Here is a 25073-nt window from a genome sequence, read left to right as displayed (position 1 = left end):
TCGAATAAAAAATCAAAGTGATCATTGGTATGGTTCGATTCGTGGATCAGATAAGTTATTAATCAGTGAGAATTGGTCAAACAGATCAAAATCGATAAAAATTGAAGAACCGACGATTTTTAAAAATTGACGGATCAATTGCTTTCTTTTTTTCACAAAATACGACGCCGTTTTGATAAAAAAAAATAAAAAATAATAAGATTTTGCTTAAAACTTAATTGGAACACCTTTCACCCCTTAAATATAATTTGTCTAGACAATGCATTATTTTATTATTCGAGTTTATTTTATTTAGATTTGTATTATGTACTATTTTGTTATGTGCGATGATTATGTTTAGAATTTGAGTTTAAAGAATGAATTTGTTAAATTATGATATTTTAAAATCTTGAAATTTTATAGGCGTCGTAATTTTTTTTAGAGACTGAATCATTTGGTTCGACCAATTTAATAACTATACATTTTCTTCGTAGAGCTGAGCTTATTCAACCGAATTACCTAGATTAATCTGGTTTAATCATGCGGTTCGACCAATGATATAGTGGTTCAACCAATAAATTAGTGATTCAATACTTTTATTGATTTAATGACCAATCTGATTTTCAAAATAGTGAATAAATTTATTTGAAAGTGAATTTTTATTATTTTAAGAATTTAAAATAAAATTAAGAAATATAATAATAATAAGAAAAAAAAATGGGATTGCATGTTTAATAGAAAAAAAAGATTATATAGTGAAAATAATTAAGAAACACCAAAAAAAATTAACTAAAATAAAAAAATATATTTGAAAATATTACTTATGCATAAAAAAAAAGCATACATAATTAAAAAAAATATCATACTCTTTCAAGTACGTTTTTCTATCTTATTTTAAAAACACTTTTATAAAAATTATATTCAAACAAGTTTTTAAATTTTAAATTTTCAAAAACTAAAAAAAGAGTTTTTAAGATGTATTTCAAACGTGCCCTAAAAGTATATTTAAGCATAAAAAGATAGATAAATTGCAAAGTAGAAAGAAAAAAAACACTAAATTATGAGAAAATGATAATTAAGTTTGATTAGTTGGAAATGATAATTAAAATGGGTATTTATAGGCTTGGCTTGTAGACCTATAAAATCTAACTTTATTAATCGTATTTGAAGTGGTGAATCATCACTGAGTGTATGCGGTGTCTCATATTAGACTTTGCTTCCTCCTATACGATATTTTTGTTTATTTTGTCCACACATTCATTTTCACTTATGATCATGCTAAAAAAAAGTAGCTGTTTAGTTCTCGTAGTTAAACCTACAACAAAGGGTCTAAGTTTCTCTCTTGCATAAAAACACTTAAATAATCAACACACATTGAAGTTCTAACTTTCAAACTTTGTGCTTACCTTAATGTTAGTAATGATAAACATGAAGAAACTGGCTTTTAAAGCAAGCCTGGTCAATACCATTGTACATTATTTTATTTGAATCACATGGATGCAAACTACCACCCAAATTACTTGTCTGATATATTATACAATTTCTCAAAATTTTACAACAGGGAAAGAGGGCATACAAATACAAACAAATGAATCTGTATTCTGTTGATACATGTTGATGCTCCGATGCCATAACAAAGGCGACAAATTTCTTATCAACTTGTCTGCAATAATTCTTTGATATCATACCCTTGTAACTGTATATACAAGCAAGGGAACGATTCTTAGAATTTTAGTAACAATTTAACAAATTTATAGTGACTGAATGCATGCATCCACATGTGTCAGTGTCGTGTTGGAACCTTACACATATTGGAAACTGGACACACTTTCAATCTAATATGTCGGTGGTAATTAGGCACACGTGCATAATGTAAAACAATATACCTGGAGAAAAGTGAGAAATAATATAACTCCTGAATTCCAGAACGCGTGGATAGTGATGGGAGTGAGAAGGTTGCGAGTTTGAGCATAAGAAATCCCGAGAGCACTCCCTAGAACAAACAACTGGGGGAATTCACCGGGAGTGAGATGAGCAAGGGCAAACACAGCAGCACTAAGGATGATAGCAACTGGTGTAGGAACCCTGCAATGAGATTTAATCATAAATGAGAAAATTCGTACCTATACGTAACATTTGATAATTCAGAAAACACGTCTCAAACATTCAATACCACTTAGTAAGAGAAGTCATGAAAAATCCTCGGAATACCGTTTCCTCAAGAAGTGGAGCGAAAACACCTGTGATGCCTACCAAACAAGCAGTGCTACAATAAAACAATAAACACAATCAATCACTTGCTTAAGAATATGGGACATGGAACCTAGCTGGATATTTGACGATTCTGCTTTCTCCGTTGATAGAAGAATCGTGACTTTAAATTTCAGTCCATAACTATATATATAGTCACTATTTTTATTTTAAAATGCTCGTGCAGCAGTCACGTGAGCAACATTTTATTGCAACTATCTGCAATTTCTTTAGTCAAAGTATCGTTCAAACAAAGCCATGCAATTTACAATAAGGAACCTAGATACCTTAAAATACCTTACACTTGAAGATCCAATCAACGGAAGCAAACGAACAAGAGCATCGGTCTGAAAAGCAGTTTATAGAAAGCTAGTAAGAGGTCTCTACGAGGTTGAAAACTCAAAAACAAATTCTGTTATGTAAAGTAATCTTGAATAGAACGTAAGCAATAACCCTTGTTAAGACAAAGTATTATACTAAAGAATAATTTGGATAATCGATTCATACTCATCATGCCATAAAGCTACTTAGCAAGCATGATTCAACCTATAAAACCGGCTTGAAATGTGAGGACGGCTCAACAATTAGAAGCGCTAAAAAGGCCATATCTCTAAACAATACAGAATGGAGCTAACCCCATTACACCCAACACAATCAATGTGCCGGAGACTGCAATGAACTCAGTCTAAATTTGTCCCAATTAAGGTGGCTAGAGGATGACCGCAATTAGGGCAGAATTCCCACACAGCAATGGGCCTGGAGCGTGGATGGGCAACCCAACAAAGGATCTGTCATAGGATCAGAAACCATCGTAGATTTTATAGGCCTAACTCCACCCTACAAAACCAACAGTTAAGAGTCCTACATCGGCCTGAACATGTGTTTATAAGTAGAGGTAATCCTCACCTTACAAGCCGGTTTTGTAGGATTGGATTAGGTCCAACCAAGTTTCTTAACACCACCTAACTCAACCCTACAAAACCAACTTGTAGAGCAAAATCCCACCACTTATAACCACTATTTAGGGCATATCACCATCCAATATAGGACTCCCAACACACACTCGGACACGCCTCACACTCATGACTGGACATTTGGAACATAACCAGGGTGACTCGATATTTAGGGCATATCACTATCTAGGGCATATGATAGGAATGAATCGGACCCCACAAGTGATGATGGGGATGTGTTAGTTAACAAAGATAATTCTGGGCCTAAACAGTGGAGGATATATGTGAGAAAGAATAAGAAAGGTCCAGTTAATTAGTATTCTCCAAATAAATAGGGAGTCTCAGTTAGTTTGTTAGTATTTTCAAATAAATAGGAGTTAGTTATTATTCCCCATATAAATAGGAGTGTATGGGGCAGTAGCTAGGTATGCTATTATTTTCTGTTTTTCATATTAGGGTTTGGGCAGTGAGAGAATTGTTTTCTCTAACTGAGGAGCAGTAGCTCTGGAACTTCTTTGTTGTTTTCATATTCATTAATAAAATAATTTTCTCCATTCTATTCTACCTTTCCTCTGTTCTATCAATTGGTCCGACCTGCCGTGTTCATGCTAACCAGAATGGCAGAGAGAATTATTGCAGTTGAGGAACGCTTGGGACGTATGGAAACTAGTATTGAGGATTTGCGTACTTTCATTGCTGCGGAGATTCAACGGGCGATGGTGAATCGAGAATCACCTCAGCCAAGCGGTACAACGGTTACCTCACCGTTGGATGAGTTTTGTTTGTCCGCAAAGAAGGTGGAGTTGCCAGCATTTACCGGCGACGATCCGGTGGCGTGGATCACTCGTGCTGAGACATACTTTGAAGTACAACGAATCTCCCAGGATGTTCGTATTCAGTTGACAAAGTTAAGTATGGAAGGCCCTACTATCCATTGGTTTAACCTATGGCGTGATTCAACAGAGGAATTGTCATGGGAGAACCTCTGTGAAGCAATGATGGCAAGATTTGGAGGAGGGCGTTTGGAGAACCCCTTCGAAGAACTCAAGGATTTGAAGCAATCTGAGACGGTGGGGGATTACATCGCCGAATTTGAATTGTGTTCATCTCAGTGTGGAAGGTTACCAGAACAACAATTTCTGGGCTATTTTATTGGTGGATTACGTCACGACATCCGTTCTCGGGTAAGAACATTCAAGCCGCACAACCGGTATGTGGCGATGCAATTGGCACGTGATGTGGAACGTGAATTTGCTGAAAATTCAGGTCATGGATCTGGTTCACGTTACAAACCGGGTCATGGCTCTTGGACAAAATCTCAAAAATCTAATTGGGCTTTTCGCGAAGGGGAAGGAAAGGGATCTGCAATTCAGACCCAGACTAATAACTATTTGGGCAAAACGCGAACTGGTTCGGATTCAGGATCTCAAACCGGGTCAACACGCCCTACTAATTCTACAACATCTTCTCGCCCAAATTTAGGTGACAATTTGCGCCGTCATTCTCGTGGTGTCCGCCATCTACCAAGTGCAGAGGTTAATGAGCGTCGTGCGAAAGGACTCTGTTTTCGTTGCAACGAACGATGGGATCCTCTCCATCAATGTGCAACAAAACAGTTACGATTGATTATCTTGGGGGATGATGAAATTGTCAACGATGAAGGAGAGATTGTCGTGTTAGAGGCTAAGTCGGAAGAAGAGCTCACACAAGAGGAAGTAGAATGTAAAACTATGGGACTGTTTGGTGTATTCACTAATCTAAACCAGGTCCGGACGATGAAATTGGAGGGATGTTTACAAGGTGCATCTATTCTGGTTCTTATTGACAGTGGAGCCACACATAATTTCATATCCCCTAAGGTGGTGGAAACCCTCGGATTGCCTATGGTGCCTTCGAATCCCTTGGGTGCTAAGTTAGGAGATGGTCACCGTGTCCTAACTAGGGGTAGATGCAATGGAATTCAGCTGAACGTGGGAGCGGTGCAGATTTGTTTTGATGCTTATGTACTGGAGTTAGGAGGTGTGGATTTGATTTTGGGAGTTGTGTGGCTGGAAACTTTGGGGAAGGTGACCATGGATTGGAAAGAAATGTCTCTGGTGTTCAACCATAAGGGCAGTAAGGTGAAATTACTTGGTCAAGCTATAGATGATACGATGACTACATTCCAAAGCATTATCACTCCTTCTCGAATGATAGCAGGCTGTGAATGGCCTACCTTGATGGAGGTGCTAGGATCACCGGTGTCACGTGTCTCTGATCATCAGACTAAGGAGTTGGGAGGATTGTTGGATCGTTTTGTTATTGTGTTTAAAGAAATTCAGGGTCTTCCATCGCCAAGAAACACTAGCCATTCAATTGAACTTTTACATGGTGCTGGTCCGGTAAGTGTGCGGCCTTATAGATATCCTCATTTACACAAGGATGAAATTGAAAAACAAATTCAGAGCCTAATGCAACAAGGGGTGGTGAGAAACAGCACCAGCGCTTTCTCTAGTCCCGTCATTTTGGTCAAGAAGAAGGATCAATCTTGGCGGATGTGTGTAGATTATCGGGCACTCAACAAGGTAACAAATCAAGACAAGTACCCTATTCCTGTTGTAGATGAATTGTTAGATGAGTTACATGGTTGTAGTTATTTCTCTAAGCTCGATCTTAAATCTGGTTATCATCAAATCCGTATGAAGGAAGAGGATATTCATAAAACGGCTTTTCGGACTCATGAGGGTCACTATGAGTTTTTGGTAATGCCGTTTGACCTCACCAATGCTCCCGCAACCTTTCAATCGGTGATGAATGCAATTTTCAAGCCCTTTCTAAGGAAGTTTGTCCTGGTTTTTTTTTATGATATCCTTGTATACAGTAGGAGTTGGGCTGATCATTTGCAACACTTGGAGGTGGTTCTTAATATTCTGAAGCAGCATCAGTTTGTGGCAAACCGGAAGAAATGTACCTTCGGTCAGCACCAAGTGGAATATTTGGGCCATGTCATTTCCAAAGCAGGGGTTGCTGTTGATCCTGCCAAGGTTAGCAGTGTGTTACAGTGGCCGATTCCTAAGAATGTTAAAGGAGTGCGAGGGTTTTTGGGGTTAACTGGTTATTACAGAAAGTTTATAGCCAACTATGGAAAAATTGCTAAACCCTTGACAGAATTGACAAAGAAGGATGGTTTTAGCTGGAATGCGGCAGCAACCGAAGCTTTTGAGAAATTAAAAGTAGCTGTTACAACTGCCCCAGTTTTAGCCCTGCCTAATTTCAAGGTTCCATTTGAAATTGAATGTGATGCCTCAAGAAAAGGAGTTGGTGCAGTGTTGTTGCAATCAAAACATCCCATTGCATATTTTAGCAAGGCTTTTGCATCATCGAGGTTATCCAAATCTGCCTATGATAAGGAGTTAATGGCTTTAGTGTTAGCTATTCAGCACTGGAGACATTATTTGTTAGGAAGGAGGTTTGTGGTTTATTCTGATCAAAAGAGCCTAAAACACTTGTTGCAACAACGGATTACTACGACAAATCAGCAAGAATGGATGGCTAAGTTGTTGGGTTTTGACTTTGAGGTGGTGTACAAGGTGGGAGTGGAAAATAAGGTGGCTGATGCTTTATCTAGACAACACGAGGACGCAGAGTTGCAAACTATTAAATCCTACCCTATTTGGCAGCAGAGCAGCAACAAGAAGTATCAAATGATCCTTTGCTTAAAAATATTGTGGAGGCTATTCAAAAGGATCCTAATGCTAAACCTGGTTTTGCTTTAAAAGGCGGCATATTATTCTACAAAAATAGGTTAGTAATACCTGCTGGCTCACCACTTATTGAGGAGTTACTCAAAGATTTTCATTCGTCTCCGAGTGGGGGTCACTCCGGCTACTTACGCACTTATAGGAGAATGGCAGGAACTTTATATTGGCAAGGGATGATGCGGAGGGTGCAAGATTTTGTGAAAGCTTGTGATACTTGTCAACGACAAAAATATGCGGCAACTACTCCTAATGGATTACTACAACCTCTTCCTATTCGGGTTTTGGTATGGAGTGAGATATCTATGGATTTCATTACTTGTTTGCCAAAAAGTAATGGATTTGAAGCTATATTGGTTGTTGTGGACCGTCTCTCCAAATACAGCCATTTCATTCCTCTTAAACATCCATTTACTGCTCGCTCAATAACTGCTATTTTTGTGAAGGAAGTAGTTAGATTACATGGAATTCCGGAGTCTATTCTTAGTGATCGTGACCCCTTGTTTGTGAGTATCTTTTGGAAAGAGTTGTTCAAGTTAGTTGGCACGGTGCTTAAAATGTCCTCGGCATACCACCCACAAACGGATGGCCAAACAGAAGTGATTAATCGTTGCTTAGAGGCCTATCTACGTTGTTTTATTGCAGATCAACCTAAGACATGGGCACACTGGATTCCGTGGGCAGAACTGTGGTACAATACCACATTCCATGTGTCTACAGGGTTCTCCCCTTTCGAGGTGGTGTATGGCAGAAAGCCTCCAGTGTTGGTGCATCTTTTAGAGGACGAAACCAGAGTAGAAGCTGTAGCGCAGGAGTTAAGGGACAGAGATGAGGTGTTGCGTCAATTGAAAACTAATTTACTCAAAGCCCAGGAGCACATGAAATACCAAGCTGACAAGAGACGCAAGGAAGTGCAATTTGAGGTTGGTGATTGGGTTTTCCTCAAATTACGTCCTCATCGACAACACTCGGTTGTGCAAAGAATCCATCAAAAACTGGCCCCTAGATTTTTCGGACCTTATCAAATCATGAAGAAGATAGGACAAGATGCTTATAAGTTAAAGTTACCACCAACATCTAAAATACATCCTACCTTTCACGTGTCGCAATTGAAGAAAGCGGAGGGAAACTATACTACTACGATTACTACTCAGCTACCTATCAGTTTAGAGTCAGAACAAGGGGACATTACTCCGGCCAAGGTTTTGTCATGGAGGGATAAGTTCGATGTTGGACAGCACAAGAGAGAATGGCTGATTCAATGGGAAGGGATGAATGTTGGAGATGCTACCTGGGAAGAGGAGTCTTAGTTAGTTTGTTAGTATTTCCAAATAAATAGGAGTTAGTTGTTATTATTCCCCATATAAATAGGAGTGTATGGGGCAGTAGCTAGGTATGCTATTATTCTCTACCTTTCCTCTGTTCTAAACTCTTTTACCATCTTAGATTTTGGGCTAACTCAATCCCACAAAATCAACTTGTAATGTGAAGAGTGTCAACTCTTATAAGCACTACAGAGGCTATATTTTTGGGAGAAGTGGGACTAAACTCCCGTCACAATACCTAGGACAATGAAGGCATGGAAGGCAGCCAAAATTTACTTGCAAATAGGGGGTGGTTAGGAATGGACGTCAATTATGATGGAATTTCCAACAAAGTAAATATGAAATCTATACTGATCTTTGAGAAATGGTGAACCTAAATTTCCTCCTGGCAGACTATTATGAAAACATTTAAACTTATAGAAAATAAGAACAACATTAACATATCTGCCCGGGAATGATCAAAAATAAACTATTAACCTCTCTTTGTGGGGTTTCTCCACTAAAGAAGGACACGGCAACTCCTGTCAATCCAATGGAAACTAGGGCACCAACAAGTCCAACTCCAGCCCACAAAAGCCAACCCTTTTGAAGATTAAAAGGTTCCCTCAAATCTGCAACAAAGTTTTTACCATCGAATCAAAATAAGTATCCACACATAACATATTCTAATTCTTCTAAATATAAGCCAGTTGCAAACCGAACACTAAACCAACAAGTTGCAAAGTGAACTTCATTAAATTATTAATACTTCCTTAGTAGTTTTAAGGGTACGCGCCAATCATTAATACTTGAAATGTTCTTAAATCATAATTACCATATTTGAAGAAGCCTTCAGGGAGTGGCTGGTAAGTGCTGAAAACACTATATATGATTCCAAGTACAGCAGCAGTTGTGATGCTGCCAAATAATAATAACAAAATGTTAACTTCCCATATTCCTAACAAGTCAATGACACAAATGAAGAAAAACCATAAAAGTGCAAGTTGTTTCACAGTTTTCCAACCAACATAAAGAATTACAATAGTCGAGTCGAATGAATTGGCATACATACCCCTGATCTAAAAAGAGTAACTCTGCCTTTTCATCTAAAGTTAGTGCATCAGGTCGAATCCCTAGATATGGTAGAGCCGTTGCCTCAACCAAACCTGTCAATACAAAACTGCCTGGGAATAAATTCACGGCTCAAGTTTATGAACATAGAAGTTAATTATAAGATGCAAAATCCATGCGAAGGAACACAACAAATGAAGGTTATAAGTAATAAGTTTTTAAATGACATTCTCCCAAGTGCACTACTCTCAGCCGCAAGTCGCATAAACTAGTGGTTTGTTCAAATTCCGACGCTATAGCCTCTATTTAACAACACTTTATTCTAAATAGCCGCTATTTGATATTATTGCTCAAGCATATTTGCATTACTACATACTACATGAAACATTTATGAATATATAACAGCTATTTAAAACACACCCCAATCCACAAGCAAGAGAGGTTAATGAAACTGTTTGCCACTCCCAAGGCACCTCCCATCTTCTAAGAATAGGCCATTCCGATCGAGAGTCCTGAAAGAAGAACAATGCAATTCAATTATCTATATTATATCACCGACACCTCTGGAAAAAAAGTCAATGTTCATGTCCGACACCAACACCGATATTTGTGATTACCATTAATTTATTCATTTATTCAAATTATTACCGATATCGACGTGTCAGTGTCGTGTTTCTGGTGTCTATGTTTGCAAACAAAACTAAACACCAAAAAAACCTCTCTAATTATAGTCTATTGGTGTTACTGTATTAGACTCAAATTCACTCATGAAATGGAATTATATTACCATCGTATGTTTTGGTTTAATTTTATCCCTTTTCATAAATCCAAACATACAATACTCATGGAAACTCAAGGGCAGCAACAAAAACTAAAAATAAGAAATAACAAAGTGGGTTTTGAAAAAGGAGCAACCTTGTTCTGAAGTTTGGTGTCAGAATCGTCTCTAGCATTGAAGAAGCAAACAGATGAAAAACCCCTTTGAGAATTGATACGGTAATGGTGAGGAAGAAATGCCGGGATTTGATTTGAGAAGGTTGTTGAGAAAGAAAGTTTATGGGTGCGAGGTAGAAGTGATGGTGAATAGAGAGAAGAAGCAACTAGAATTGAGTTTGAAATTGAAACCATTTTGTAGAATGGAGAGTTTGAAAAGTGGAATACCAATTTGATTATGAAAGAATGAATTTTTGTTTGAATAGAATGGAATGGTACTACTCTTGTTGTTTCTGTGCACACCACCCAGAGATGGCATGGGATAAGGCTAGTTAGTAAACTATACTTGGATTTGGATCAAATTCCATTTCATGTCTAAATTTATTTTTTATTTTATTTTTAAAATAAATAAATAAGAAGTTATATTTAAAAATAATGATAGCTGATCAGACCACTTCTAAGTTCATTGGTTAGTTAGAATATCAACACTGTTAGTTAGAATATTCACACTTTCAAGGCTCTATAAGCTTAATACTACCAACACTTAACATATACACTTATTAACCATAAACATCATGACTTATACTAACTACTAAATCTTTTAATGTTATATAATGTGCAATAGATTTTCACTATAATTAAGTTAAGGGTATTATTGTTTGTTTATGCTTTATTATAAATGTAACACCCCATATAATATTATCTAGAATCGTATTACGTAAGGTGTTAAATTTTGGTACTTAAACAAATATCGTCTAAATGACATCTAAAATTGTATTAGATTAAGATTTAATACATCAGATGTCTTAAATGAAATAAACAAAAAGGCACAGTGGAACATATCCATCGGACATCAGAGACTTCGATCTGTAGCCTTCTTGTCAATTCTCTAGCTCCTATAGAAATAAACATGATTCGGGTGAGAGTACTAAATCTCAATGGAGTTCTCTATCTTATGGGTTCATTCTGCTCTACAAGATTTCTATGCGATACTCTAACTTAAAATGTTTAACTTTATCCGACGTGTATACATTCATAGGATAGAATAAAAGCTTGACTATTTATGTGATATCGCTTAGTATGGAAACAAAATGAACTCGGGTTCAAATGACCCAATAAACCACTACTCAGGAATATGAACAACAAAGTATCTTTCCTCGGCCTATCCCACGTATGAAGAAATGAAACGGGTCACGAATCTCTGTCACGTTGAACATCTTTCCCCGACTTATCCTACGTATAGGAAAATGGAACGGGCCACGTATGTTCGCTTAGTGAGGAATGTTTTTCCATGGAAACCGCCTCTCACATGGGCCAAGGTACGGGTCACAAGCTTCCTACATTAATCGAAATACTTTCCTCAAAAAATACCTCTTTCATGGGTTAAGAAACGGGTCACGATTGTCCATCCCGGATGGATCAAATTTCCCCGACAAACACCTATTACATGGGTCAAGACGCGGGTCACAATATATATTTATGTGATTCATCTTTCCCAGTTACTACTTTACATAAGCCTAAAAAACAAGACAATTATGAATAAAGGTTATTCCTGATTACGTGATTACTCTCAACAATCACGTTATCATGATATTTTTCCATAAAAAGCCAATTAAACTCACATCAAGACTATTATTCACCATCCATGCCATCCGGGAACTCTTGTAGATGGAAAGATTCATCTCAAGTGACTACTCGCATATGGACACACACTTTGGTACCTTTCACAATAGAGCATCACAACCTAAATTCAAAATATCCCACGTTCCCTAAGAAGAAGAAGAAGAAGAAGAAGAAGAAGAAGAAGAAGAAGAAGAGAAGAAGAAGAAGAAGAAGAATGTATACTCTAAAGTAGCTCCAATGATCATACCCATTTTGATTGAAAGAGTTGAAGTCAACATTTTTTTCCACCAAAAGCTTCAAATCATATTTATTGATATCCATGGTTTTAGGGTTGATAGTCATACTTTTTCCAAACTCGACAATCATATGTGCATGTTAAGCAAATGATGAAAATGCGATTGTTGAAAGAGTTTTTAGGGTTCTTTTGAAAAAGTAGTTTTTCATATGAGGTTAGAGAAAATAAAAGTGTGGGAAATGAGAGAGTGAAGTGTGCGTTTCTTGATATAAATAGAGTGTTTTGAGTGAAAAAGGAATTTTAAAGAAAACAGAACATAGATACAAAAAGAAACAAGAGACAATGCATTAAAGACAAATAGCTAAGAACTAAGGAGTTTTTACTCAATAGTTACAATCCACATGTCAGAAGACGTTTCAAATTTATGACACATAAGCAGACAGGTGCCAAAGGCAGAAACAACAGTTTTGTCCACTTGTGTGCATATCAGACACAATTAATCTTAAACTTAGTTTTAGAAGCTGAGATGGTCCAGAAGCTGTTATACATCATATGTTGGTTTAGAGCATCTGATCATAGTAGCTTCTAGACATCATCAGACTTTGCTACTCCAGTTAGATGTAAGCACAAATTAAGATGCTTAGACATTGGTGAAGTATAAGATTTTATGTCAATCTGATAGAGATAGAATTAACATAGTGAAGTGTAATTCTTCTTCGATAAATAATAATTACTTTAAACAGTAGGATTATAAACTACTTCATAAAAAAAAGACACGTCTTTCTTTGTGTAGCTTCTAATCTGCTATAGGGATTATTTTTTAGGAACAACATTGTTCCAATAATGCTCTTCAGAAATACACCAATAGTTCTCTTAGACTCCATAGTAGCTGGATGAATTTCAAAGATGTATCAAGAGTCTGAAGCACCAGTGATTTAGGGCATCCTCAGTCTTCCCAGTACCAATAATCTTGTCTTACTGGTTTCTTCCATATTCCACATTTTCTTCCTCCTTCAGAGTTAGGATTTGGAATATAGGCCTTCTTCTTGTTGTAAGTTGTAAGCAACCACTATCCTGAAACAAGAGTTGTTGCTTAGCCTTTTCTCTTTAGCATATCTATAGCAAACATAATCTCATTCTTTGGTACTCATACTCTTATGGGTCCTTTGAGGTTAGTTTTTCAAGGCTTCCTCGTTATTTAAGCCTTAGCCTTATAATAAGGTCTAGACTCATTCCAAACTCTTTATTTACACACATTTGTCTATGATAAGTCCTAACCTTGACTTCTGAACCTCTTGAAACCTTTGATTTAACAACCTTGAGTTTTGAATTCTTCAAAACCTTTGACTTGAGAGTCTTAGGTTCAAGTTTGCTTAGAACTTTTGACATTTGAGTCTGAGATTCTGATTTGTTTAGATCTTGTGAGTTATCAATCACATGTTTTAATTGGTTCAGAAGTTTACCATTTTAGAAACAGACACAAAGTAAGCATTCAACCCCTTTAGAGTAGTGATTAAAGAAGAAGGATTTGAAGGTTTCATTAAGATACCAGTCCTTGGATTATAAGGTTTCTAATGATAATCAAGATCTTCTCATTTGCTCTTGCTTACTCCATAGATTATTGAAGCAAGTTTGGTTCTGTTGTATCCAGATATGACAAACTCTTGAAGAAAAGATTCATACTTATCCAGAGGTTTGTCAGACATATCTTTTCTAAAGAAATTTGATCTCTTTCAAGTTTTTCAATTTTGTCTTTAGAGAAGTTTAGTTCATCTCTTACATGACCATATTTCTTCTTTAAAATTTTCATATGCATGGCTTTCTGCTGACATATTTCCATAAGATCTTGACGCAGAGTAATTAAATCATATTTAAAGAGTTTAGAAAACAGCCCTTCCGTGTCCTCTAGATCTGAGTCAGAACCAGCTTCAGATTCTGAATCTGAATATGTTGAAGCCATTAAAGCAAGATTGGGTTCTTCTTAATTGTCAAGTTCTTCCCATGTTTCCATGAGACTTATCTTGAACTTGCTTTTTAAGTTGTTCCTTTGAAAGCTTTCCTTTTCACTTTTGTCATTTTGCAGATCTGGATAGTTAGATATGTAATAATCATGCTTCTAACAGTTGAAGCATCCCTTCTAATCATCTTTATCACTTCTAGAACTTGACCCTCTGAAGCCACTGCTTCTTCCAGAGAATCAACTCTTCTTCCTGACCAAATGTTGAAACCTTTTGATGATGAAATCCATTTAATCATCACATTCTTCATCATAAGCTTCATCATGAGTGGTTTCTTTTTGCTTCCTAGTCTGAGACGATTTTTTAGGCCTCTCATCATATTTAAAGCAATTGTTTTAAATTGCTTTGTATGCCCATCTCTATTTAGCTCCATCTAATGGCTTTGGAGATTTCTAACAAGACTTTTAAGACTTAATGTGTTTAAGTCTTTAGCTTCTTAAATAGCAGTAACTTTGGGTCTGTATTTGGCAGGAGGACTCCTAAGAATCTTCTTGACATGATCTAATGTAGTGTAGCTTTTGCTCAAGACCTACAGTCCAGACACAAGAACTTAGAATCTTGAGAACATACTTTCAATGTTCATATCATCTTTCATTCTGAACAAATCATATTGTTGAACCAGAAGATTTGCTTTAGCTTCTTCCAATTATTGATTACCTTCATAGGTAGCAAATAAAGAATTAAAAATATTTTTGGCAGTAGACTTATCAATAATCTTTATGTACTTAGAATGAGGCAAGACATCAACAAGAATACCTCACACTCTATAATGTTTTTTGTAAATCTTTTTTTGAGCAGGAGTGAGAGACTTTCTGTCATAAACCATGCCAACACCATTTACATGAATGTCAATTCCATCTTCCAAGATATCTCATAACTCATCATCCAGACCAATGATGTGAGTGTAAATATTACTCTTCCACCATTAAAATTCAGTAGATTCTCCACTAAATGTTGGTGGTCTAGAAATATAGTTATTTGACCATATGTACTTTAATTATTGTTATTATTCCCATGAGGAAGACTAACAAGACTAGTTACTTCAGAATTATCAGACATGATGGAAGTTGTATTTTTCTAAAGATCTTTTCTGCACCACTTTTAAGTGTTATAGAACAGACCATGCTCTGATGCCAACTGAAGGTGAGAAAAATACACAAGATGGAGAGGTTGAATTGTGTATGTCAAAAATGTCTTGCTTCTGATAAGAACAACCTCATAAGTTGAACAAAGTTCAGAGTCTGATGTCAGAGACAATAAGTAAAGCAACATTCCTCTCCTCATTTGACAGTAGTCCAGTCCCCTTGCCTCAAGAAGAGATTTCCACTATAATTTATCCTGATTACAACTTCTCAATTAATCCAAAGAGACTTCCGCTCAAGTAATCCTGCAAGAGACTTCTGCTCAGTCACACCTAAAAGAGACTTCACTGCTCAAGAACACAGGCAAGAGACTTTCTTTGCTCAAGTAAACAAGCAAGAGTCTTCCTCTACTTTAAACAAATAGTTAAGTAGAAAAGGTTACAACTATACTTTGATACACAATCAGAAGTATATTGCAACACACATAAAGATCTTAAACTTAAGATTTTTAAGATATACAATGATAAGAAATCTTAAGGGCTTGCACAAATGAACAGATGAAACTTTAGCTCAAAGTTTGTACTTAATGTTTTCTATTACCTTGTGTAGCAGTTGTGTTGTAGTGGTGTAACCTTCCTTCAAATCTTCAGCTTCCTTTTATAGAGGCAAATAAAAGAGTCGTTGGAAATTTATTTGCACAACAGCTAACTTAGTGAAGAAGCATATTGCCATACCCCAATTTTGACTCTGAATCGCTGAATCAATGCATTCATTGAATCATTAACATCATATGCATATCGTAACATGCATTTCATCTCGTATAATGTCCAAATTATCAGTTAGAATAATCTTTCGGATTTACAGACAAATCGGTCAAACTGAATCTCAACTGTGTGTAACATCAATGGTCGAAAAATTTCAAAATCGAGCTTGCACACGTCAGTTATATTAATTTACGTTTTGCATAGTTTAACCTGGCGTGCTCATTTTATTTTTTGACTACTGTTTAGGTCGCATTTTGGTCAATTTGAGCCTTTTAATCGATCAAAATTTATTTCAAAATTAAATCATACGTTGTATATTTCTGAGAATTTCATTTCACGCTGATCATTTGGATGCAATCAATTTTTTGGGGGGCATTTTTGCGCCCGAATTTTATTTATTTTGATTCTTTTTATTTTTGCATTTTTATCAAAGTGTAAAGAAGAATTAAATAGAATTATTGGTATTTTATTTTAATTTAATTTTAATTATTTTATAGTGTTTGATTTTATTAATTTTTAATTAATTTTATTTATTTTTGTCTCTCAAATATGCACCAAGGACATTTGTGGATTTTCAAAATTATTAAAAATCATAAATTGACATGTATATATATTGTTGATGCTAAGAGTGAAAAGAAAAAGGAGGACGAACCAAAACACCACAAACGACACCTCTCTCTAAACATATCTCTCTTTTTAAAAATCAAAAAGTTTAGAAAGGTTAATGAACCTCTCTCTCTCAAATATGATATAGATTCACAGAGAAACAATTGTTTTCTTTTTGGTCATTACTATTCAATGCTAACCTTTATCTTTCTAACAAACCGCATCGTAATCACAATTTTGTCGGGGTTGCAGTGTGATTTCTTTTCACATATAAGCTTAGTCTTGTTTTACGGTTTTTTTCTTTTTTATATAGTTTTTCTTGATCTTATATATATATATATATATATATATATATATATATATGTGTGTGTGTGTGTGTGTGTGTATGTGTGTGTGTGTGTGTGTGTGTGTGTGTGTGTGTTTGTACTTGTTCATTGCTTATCAATTACGGTTACGCTGGATTTTATGTAAAAATATTGTAACACTGCTGGATCATTGTTGCTTTATGTTTTGGTTATGGCGCTTGGATCAAATCATGTCGATACACTGTTTGAATATTTGTGTGCATGATGCATAAAATTTGTGTTACTTTGATCCGGTTGCGATGATCGCATTCTTGCGTTAGCAACATTGTTGGTTTTTTTCTTTAGAACATTTAAATTTACTTTTGCTTTAAATTTCTTTTTAATAAACTTAGATTCACACGATTTTGATTCATATTGCGATGATCACGTCAAGTGTAGCAAGCTATTGGTTGACTTAACGGTTTATGTGCGATATTTTTAATTGATTATCATTGTATTTCGATTTTGTACATGCGTCTGATGGTTTAGCATATCGATGATCTGCTTTTTGTGTGCTTATCAATTCACGTTTCGATTTGTAAATTTGTGCTTTAATTTGATTTTTATTATATTATTGTCAGGACCGGCCCTGTGCATGTGCAGTATGTGCTGCAGCACAGGGCCCCAAATATTAGAGGGCCCAAATTTTTGAAAATTTCAAATTTTTTTCATAAATATTAATAAAAATAAATAAAATATTATTAAAAAAATTCAATAATTGAAAGAAATGTTATGATAAAAACTCAATACATATAAAAATCAAGATTGATCAAAACTCAAAATAATTATAATTAAATTAATTTATATATAAATGTATTTTTGATATTTTTTTTATTATTATAATTATGTTTTAAAAAAATGGACTCATTTTTGTAATTAGAACGGGGTCTCCGATATAATTGGGCCGACCCTGATTATTGTTTCTTGATTTGACTTGCAATAACCGCTTACTCGTTAACAATTGTTTTTTTTTATTATTTGTGTTAAGAATAACAATCCAACGTCATTACATTTAAATCATATTTAATTTCTTATGATATCCTTTGCACGTCTTCGCGTACGCGATTTTGATTCGAGTCTTTGCGTCATGATTTTAATCAGTGCATTTTGATTTTCACTTTATTTTTCCGAATCATTTGGTGTGGATGTGTGATATAAATATTATATATGCTCTTGTATTTATTTTCATTATTTATTGTTTATCATTGTTGAATGCTTGTATGTACATTCGGTTCTTGTGACGTTTGATTTACATCTTGTGCTTGAGTTTGTGTCACTACACTTGAACTTACACCCCTTTGCGATCCAATTTGCACCCTTCACGTTATTATTCATATTCGTCGTCTTTAAGCATCAATTTCAATTCACTTCTAATCACTTATCCAAAATAATTTTCAAAACTATTTTGCAAGGCAAGTCAAAAGCTTGATCCAACGTCAAGTTATTTTCAAAATCATCCCAAAACCAACCCATTTGAAACTTTTCTTTTCAAACCGTTCCCACTATCTCAATTTATCAACCATCCACATTCAAATCATTTTTCAAACCTTAAAACCACTTCAACTTTTTTTCATAACCATAAAAAAATCTCGATCAACATCGAGTGCATTTTCCCAATCAAACTTCAAAATACTTAAAAATATTCAAAACACTTTTGTAATAAAGATGGAAACAGAACGGGGTGAATACAACGAGCTCCTGGGACCAGGATTCGAGATGGATATCTCTCTAATCCAAGCTCTCGCCATCGCTAAAACACATCAAATTCATTCAAACCTTTTTTGCCTTTTGGCACAACCTAAAAACCTTTTCAAAAATGAAAGACATTTTGCCTTAAGATGATGCAAAATAATGTTTCATCCACAACTGTTGAGTTGAGATAAGTGGCGTGAATATGATTTGTAAATCCATTCAATATGGTACAAACGTCCTCTCCTCAGCTGTTTTAGGTAGAATAATATTTTCCATCGATTAATACAAGATAACTTTCACTAAAATTGACCAACAAATAAACTTTTTTTTACCCAGAACTACATATGCCTTGACTTATCTTTTGAGATACGTAGGAGAGGGATTGCAAAATCTTGTCAGACCCACTAATACAAAATAAACCTTTTGTCATCTTATTTCCTCTCTTAATAACTTGATAAGCCTAAATTTTAAATAAACACTAACACACACAACTAACCAAATGGTTCCTGTTGAGTACAACAGAAGTGAGAGGTGCTAATACCTTCCCTTTGTGTAACCGACTCCCGAACTCTGGTATTTGTTGCGATAACCATATGCTTGTCCTTCTTTTAGGGGTTTTATTTGACATTTTCCCTTTCCCTCTATGGGAATAAATAAAGATCGATGGCAAATTTGTTAAGTCCATCGCCTGAGCGTGCCGTTGCGCTTCTCAAGGTCGTTCTTATTTTTTGAGGTATGACAAATGGCGACTCCGCTGGGGATATCTCCCATCCCTAAGTGAGTCAGGCCTAGTTAGGTTATTGTGTATGCTTATGTTTGTTTACTTATGTGGCTTTTCTTTACCTTATGCTTTCATTATTGTTATATTATTATATGGCTCTATTGGATTATCGATACTTGGATATCTGATTGCAAAACCTTGAGGTAAAGACTTTCTACCCGAGTCTTGAGTGGAAACATAAGATAGGACGATGTTTGATTAGTTCGGACTCGCGAGGTGAAAACCACGTAAGGGTCGGCATGAGAACCTCACTTAGAGTAGATCCTTTTGAAAGTGTTATTGCGCGGGGTGAATACCTCGTTAGCTTCGATGTTTTCAAAGGGGTCCATGACTCTAAGGGCCTTTTAGAAAATTGAACCTTTTTGAACAATTAAGAATGATGGTTGCGTAGTATAGATTCACAAGGTGAATACCTTGTTAGGATCAATACGAAAGCCTCACTCAGAATAGATTCTCACGAAGGAGTTGGTGCATGACAAGAATTTGTCGTAAACGTCAAAGATACTTGTGAATCCATGACTCTGAGAACCATGTCTAGAACCGAAGTTAATGGTTACGTAGTATGGATTCTCAAGGTGAATACCTCGTTAGGTTCGATACGAAAACCTCACCTAGAATAGATTCCCTTGAAAGAGTTGATGTGCGACAAGAATTTGCCGTAGGCGTCAAACATTCTTATGGATCTGTGACTCTAGGATCCTTTGTAAAAGCCTTAAATCATACCCAGTGAGAACCTTATTTTGGAAAACAATCAGATTCATCAGTTACCTCGAACCTTTGAACCTGTATTAAAAAAAACATTGCATTTCATCTACATTTATTGCATATGCATAGAAAGCAAAGCTCTTAGTCGTCTTCCATTTGTTTCAAGGATCTAAGTCATTGGCAAGAGAAAATGAATCCTGAAAGAAGAATCACATTTCAATTCAAGTACAAGAAAGTGGACCTTGACAGTTTGAAAAAGTTGAGTGCGAAAGTGATCAAGCTCACTGAATTCGTGGATGATTATGGGAGGATCCTGAGTATTTTGAATGAAAAGATGGAACCAATGACAACTGCGACTATAGCTCAATTCTATGACCCACCTCTGTGTTATTTCACCTTTTCTGACTTACAATTAGCTCCTACTTTGGAAGAGTTTGAGAGAATTATGGGCCGAAATTTGAGGGACCATGATCCGTTTCCCAAGTTTGATAAAGGTATCACTACTAAGAGAATAACTTCAATTTTGAGTCTGGAGGTCCAATTGGTTATAAGTAATTAGGATAAGAAGGGAGTCTTCAATGGTTTTTCTAGATGGTTTTTGGAAGAACAAGCTGTGAAGTTGGAGAAAGATGGAAACGGAAAGCATTCCATGTCGTGCTAGCCCTATTGGTTTATGGGATATTACTATTTTCGAATCTTGATAGTTTCGTGGATCATGTGGTCGTAAGAATCTTCCTCTCTGGTAATCCAGTACCTTTTCTCCTAGATGGTATCTATTACGCCCTTCATGAGCGTCATGAGAAGAAAGGGGGAACCCTTTTGTGTTGCGAACAGTTGTTGCATGCTTGGTTCAGATCTCACATGCCCGAAAAAGGACCCTACACCTCCAAAACACTTAAACCCTCTCAGAAGTTAGCTTCCCTTACTGCTAACCATGTCAAATGGTATATCAGAGATTGGGAGACCCCAAATATCATTGTTATCATTGGAGACTTTCCTAATGTACTTTTGATAGGGACTAGAGGTTGCATCAACTACAACCCTATGTTATCCCTGATGCAACATGGTTACTCCATGAATGATCCTCCAAAAGCTGAAGCTTTAGAGCCTTTCATTTTGAATGACATTGATACGGATAACCCAATTGTGAAGAAGATTAAGAAATCCTGGAAAACAATTGTTAGAAGGGGTAAGGAGTCTGGAAAGAGGAATGTTCTTGTGAAAGAGCCTTACACTCGTTGAGTAAGAGAGATAGTTCACGTGGTTAAGCTCCCGTTTCCATTTGATCCCTCTATTTTTCCTCTAGTTCCTGGGTCAGAACCTATACTACCTGAAGACATTGAGAAGCTCAATGCCAAAATTAAGGAGTTTGAATTAGAAAACTCTGAGTTACGGCTTAAGCTTAATTAAACCACTTTGGAAAATGAAAATCTTAAGAATGAACGTCAAGAGAAGGACCGAGATCTTGAAGCTAGCAATACGAGAGAAAGAACATTTGAAGACAAAAAGGATGAGCTTGATGATGTTCTCATAAGTACGAAATCTGTGTTCAAAACCAAGAATGAGGATATCAAAAAATCCCACCTCAAATTCAAGAGATGGACAAATTGTTGGAGAGGTCTCTTGTGGAGAAGAGAAAAGCTAGACTCGACTATGAAGCTCAAGTCCGTGAACTCAAAGACACTCTAAAGAATTGCAAAGATAAGTTGTCTTGTGAGGTCCTTCAGAAAGAGGAAGCTGAGAGGAACTGTCTCCGCCTCAAGTACTAGTTGGGAGAAGCTAATAGAAGTATTCCAAGTTTGAAAAACGAAGAAGGTGATGCAACTTACATGATCTTGAAGAATGACTGTGTGTATTAGAGGGGTATGTATAAATAGGCTAGAGCGGTCATAGACGAAGATCAATGTGTCATTAAGAAGCTCCAAGACCGTTATGTTAAATGGAATGGCAAGTTCGTCAACTTGGCTAGATTTTCTAACCTCAACGTGCTGGAACTTCCAGAGAAGCTCCAAGAAGCTGATTGGAGCATGTGTCAAGAGAACAAACCTCCTCATGTTTTCAACTTTGTCAAGTTTTGCAAGCGAATGGTGATAGAGCTCACCACCGATCTTGTTACGATCAAAAGGGCTGAGATAGAGATTAAGTTCACTAGTACTTGAATTTGAATCACTTGTACTTGAATTTAAATTTAAATCACTTGTATTTGATGTTGAATTTGAATTAATGAAAGTTGTCATTTGGATTTCATTTATTGTTAGTTTTATTTGAAAATCTTGCAAATAAAATGTCCTAACATTACTGAAATAAATAACGAATATAACTAAGAGCTTTGCACAAAAATACATCCATACATGCATCCATGTCCTTCTTCAAATAAGAGCTTATTCCGATATCTTCTTCCAGTTTCACACTAAGTCCTTAACATTAGTACAACACCAGAGCCGAAGCTCGACAAAGAATGGCAGAACAAGAACGAGAGCTAGAAAGAGTCGGGCTAGAACTTGAGGACCTGCTAGGGAGCATGGGTCAAATCATGGAGATGCTTCAAGTCATCAGAGCCAAGATGGACATACAAACAACGATCGTTTCAGAGATCACTGGTCCAATGCTTGAACCCCAACCCGCAAGGACGATACCTTTTACATTGCCTCCTTTTGGTCTACCTTATGGCTTCACACCTCAACCTGATGTAGTCCTTAGCATAGTGCAGTCTACACAAAAGATTGTTCCTTTACAATTAGCCACTGAGGCTCACCATATGGTCCATACATTTACACCTCCGACCGTTCATACACGTGTGCAACCTTACTTTGGAGATCAACAACATGCTCCAGAAATATCTTATGAATAAGAATAAAGGCATGAAGATATAAAGGGTATTAAAGAGAATTTTCATATTCTTGAGAAGAGACTGAGGGCAATGGAAGGTGACCAAGTTTTTGGTGCTGCCGCTAGGGAGATGTGCCTAGTATCTGGTCTTGTAATTCCTGCAAAATTCAAGACTCCTAACTTTGATAGATACGAGGACCATACATGTCTTAAGAGCCATCTTGTTAGGTACTACCGGAAAATGGATGCCCATGTTAAAGACGATAAACTCATGATCCACTTCTTTCAAGACAACTTGAAGAGTGCCCCCTCTAAGTGGTACCTAAGCCTCGATCAGAGTCATATCCGGTGCTTCCAAGACTTGTATGATGCTTTCATAAAGCATTACAAATATAACATGGATATGGCCCCGGACAGAAGACAACTGTTGAATAAGTCTTAGAAAGACAACGAGTCACTCAAAGAGTATCCACAACGATGGAGAGAGATGACCTCTCAGGTTGAACTACCTTTGGTAGAAAAATAATTAGCCCATTGGTTTATGGATACCGTAAAACCAATGTTCTATGAGAGGATGGTGGGCAATATGTATGCAATTTTTTACGACTTGGTAGTTATAGGCATAAAAGTTGAGCTCGATTTGAAGAATGGAAAGATGATCAGTGTTGTTGGAGCTTCTAACAACAACAATGCTAAGAAGTTTCCCGATTTTTTTTAGAAAAAGAAGGAAGGAGAGACGAATGTTGTGTTGTCCAGTCGAGGAATAAGTAAATCATGGAGAAAGCAAGAACGATAGTTCACTCAACAATAACCATCATACTATGTGCAATATGTTGAGCAACCATATGTGGCAGTAATTGGGCAACTTTCACCAACAACAAGTACCTGTTTATCAACCAGTTTAACAAACACCAATTTATCAACCCGCTCAGGTTGCTCCTGCATATCAACAAGCGCCTGTATCCCCAACATATCAGCAACCAAAAGCTCAAGCTCCTAGTCAGAATGCACCGACTCAGAATAGAAGACAAGGTGTTAAACCTCCCTTCAGTCCGACTCTGTTGCAAAAGGGGTTAGTGATTCCTAGGCCTTTGGGTCCACCACCTGATCCTTTGCATCCATGGTATAACCCAAACACTCATTTCCCTTTCTATGAGGGTGCACCTGGGCATGATTTAGAAGGATGTTACGCTTTGAAGTATATAGTACGGGAATTGGCGGAAAACAAGATTCTTTCATTCAGAGACTTGGGGCCTAATGTCAAGAGTAATACTTTGTCGGCACATGGGACTGTTAATGCAGTTGAAGAAGCGTCTGATGGTGATATGATCAAAGATGTTGCAAATATCAAAACTCCTTTTCTAGCGTTCCATGCGAGACTGGTGGAAGCTGGTTTGGTTAGTGATTGTCATAAGGATTGTGAAGAATGTGCCATTCATCCAAGAGGATGTGAGATGGTACAAAAAGATGTCCAAGACTTGATGAACCAGGGAGTGTTACAAGTTAGTAGCCTCGTGAAAAGATACAAAGTAGCTGTAATTAAGCCATTTTTCAATTTACTAGAGCCAGTTGAGATAACCTATCAAAGAAAAGATATTGTTCAGTCGATTAATCACCCATCACCCGTGGTTATCTGCATGCTGTGAGACCCTAATTTCAACCTTAATATCCCTCATGCTATATCATCATATGCATTGGCATTGGGATCACATCTTGGCATCCTCCTTACCCTTCATCCATTGGGTTTGCATTGGGAGAGATCACCAAGCATCATTTGATTGTATCATACTTTGTATTTTATCATTTTTACTAACCAAAATACCAAAAATATGTTTTTGTATAATCTAACTCTTTTGTAGGTAGAACATGTGCTCACCTTTGATCTATTAAGCTCACATCTAGAGTTTAAGACCCTCAATGCAAGGAGCTCAATCAAGAATTGGTTTACTATGGATCTAAGCATCATATATGAATCCCGATGGTCTTCACATGTTATTTTGATCAAGAAATCATCAGGAGTTTGGAAATGGTACTTCAAATTTCATCATCTTATGCATATATGATCCTCCATGAATCCCAAAAGTCAAGAGAATGGCAAGCTAGCAAGATGGTTCATGATGGTTGACCAGAGGAATTCATCTGATCAAAACCGGGGTTCTCTAAACCC

The 25073-nt window shown here is 36.5% G+C and overlaps 1 protein-coding gene across 1 annotated transcript; it reads right to left on the bottom strand.

Annotated features, from left to right (window-relative positions):
- Positions 1 to 1353: 1353 nt before the first annotated feature.
- Positions 1354 to 10595, bottom strand: LOC127075263 (uncharacterized). Its single transcript, XM_051016754.1, has 9 exons — positions 10210 to 10595; positions 9715 to 9806; positions 9296 to 9403; positions 9059 to 9141; positions 8722 to 8855; positions 2527 to 2576; positions 2153 to 2245; positions 1866 to 2064; positions 1354 to 1675 (listed from the first exon to the last, which is right to left on the bottom strand). The coding sequence occupies exons 1-9, from the start codon at positions 10420 to 10422 to the stop codon at positions 1634 to 1636; spliced, it is 1014 nt and encodes a 337-aa protein (XP_050872711.1). The 5' UTR covers positions 10423 to 10595; the 3' UTR covers positions 1354 to 1633.
- Positions 10596 to 25073: the final 14478 nt, after the last annotated feature.

Source organism: Lathyrus oleraceus, chromosome 4, assembly GCF_024323335.1.
Source record: "Lathyrus oleraceus cultivar Zhongwan6 chromosome 4, CAAS_Psat_ZW6_1.0, whole genome shotgun sequence".
NCBI classification, from domain to species: Eukaryota; Viridiplantae; Streptophyta; class Magnoliopsida; order Fabales; family Fabaceae; genus Lathyrus; species Lathyrus oleraceus.
The sequence above is the reverse complement of the archived record's forward strand: the minus strand, read 5'-3'. Positions and strand labels throughout refer to the sequence as shown.

Bases quoted from the DNA above. Each gene is read 5' to 3' on its own strand.
- LOC127075263 (XM_051016754.1), bottom strand. From the start codon at position 10,422: ATGGTTTCAATTTCAAACTCAATTCTAGTTGCTTCTTCTCTCTATTCA. The intron at 9,142-9,295 runs GTATGTATGCCA...ATTATTTGGCAG, and splicing joins TTACTCTTTTTAGATCAGGG to CATCACAACTGCTGCTGTAC. The intron at 2,065-2,152 runs GTATTGAATGTT...ATCTCATTGCAG, and splicing joins ATGACTTCTCTTACTAAGTG to GGTTCCTACACCAGTTGCTA.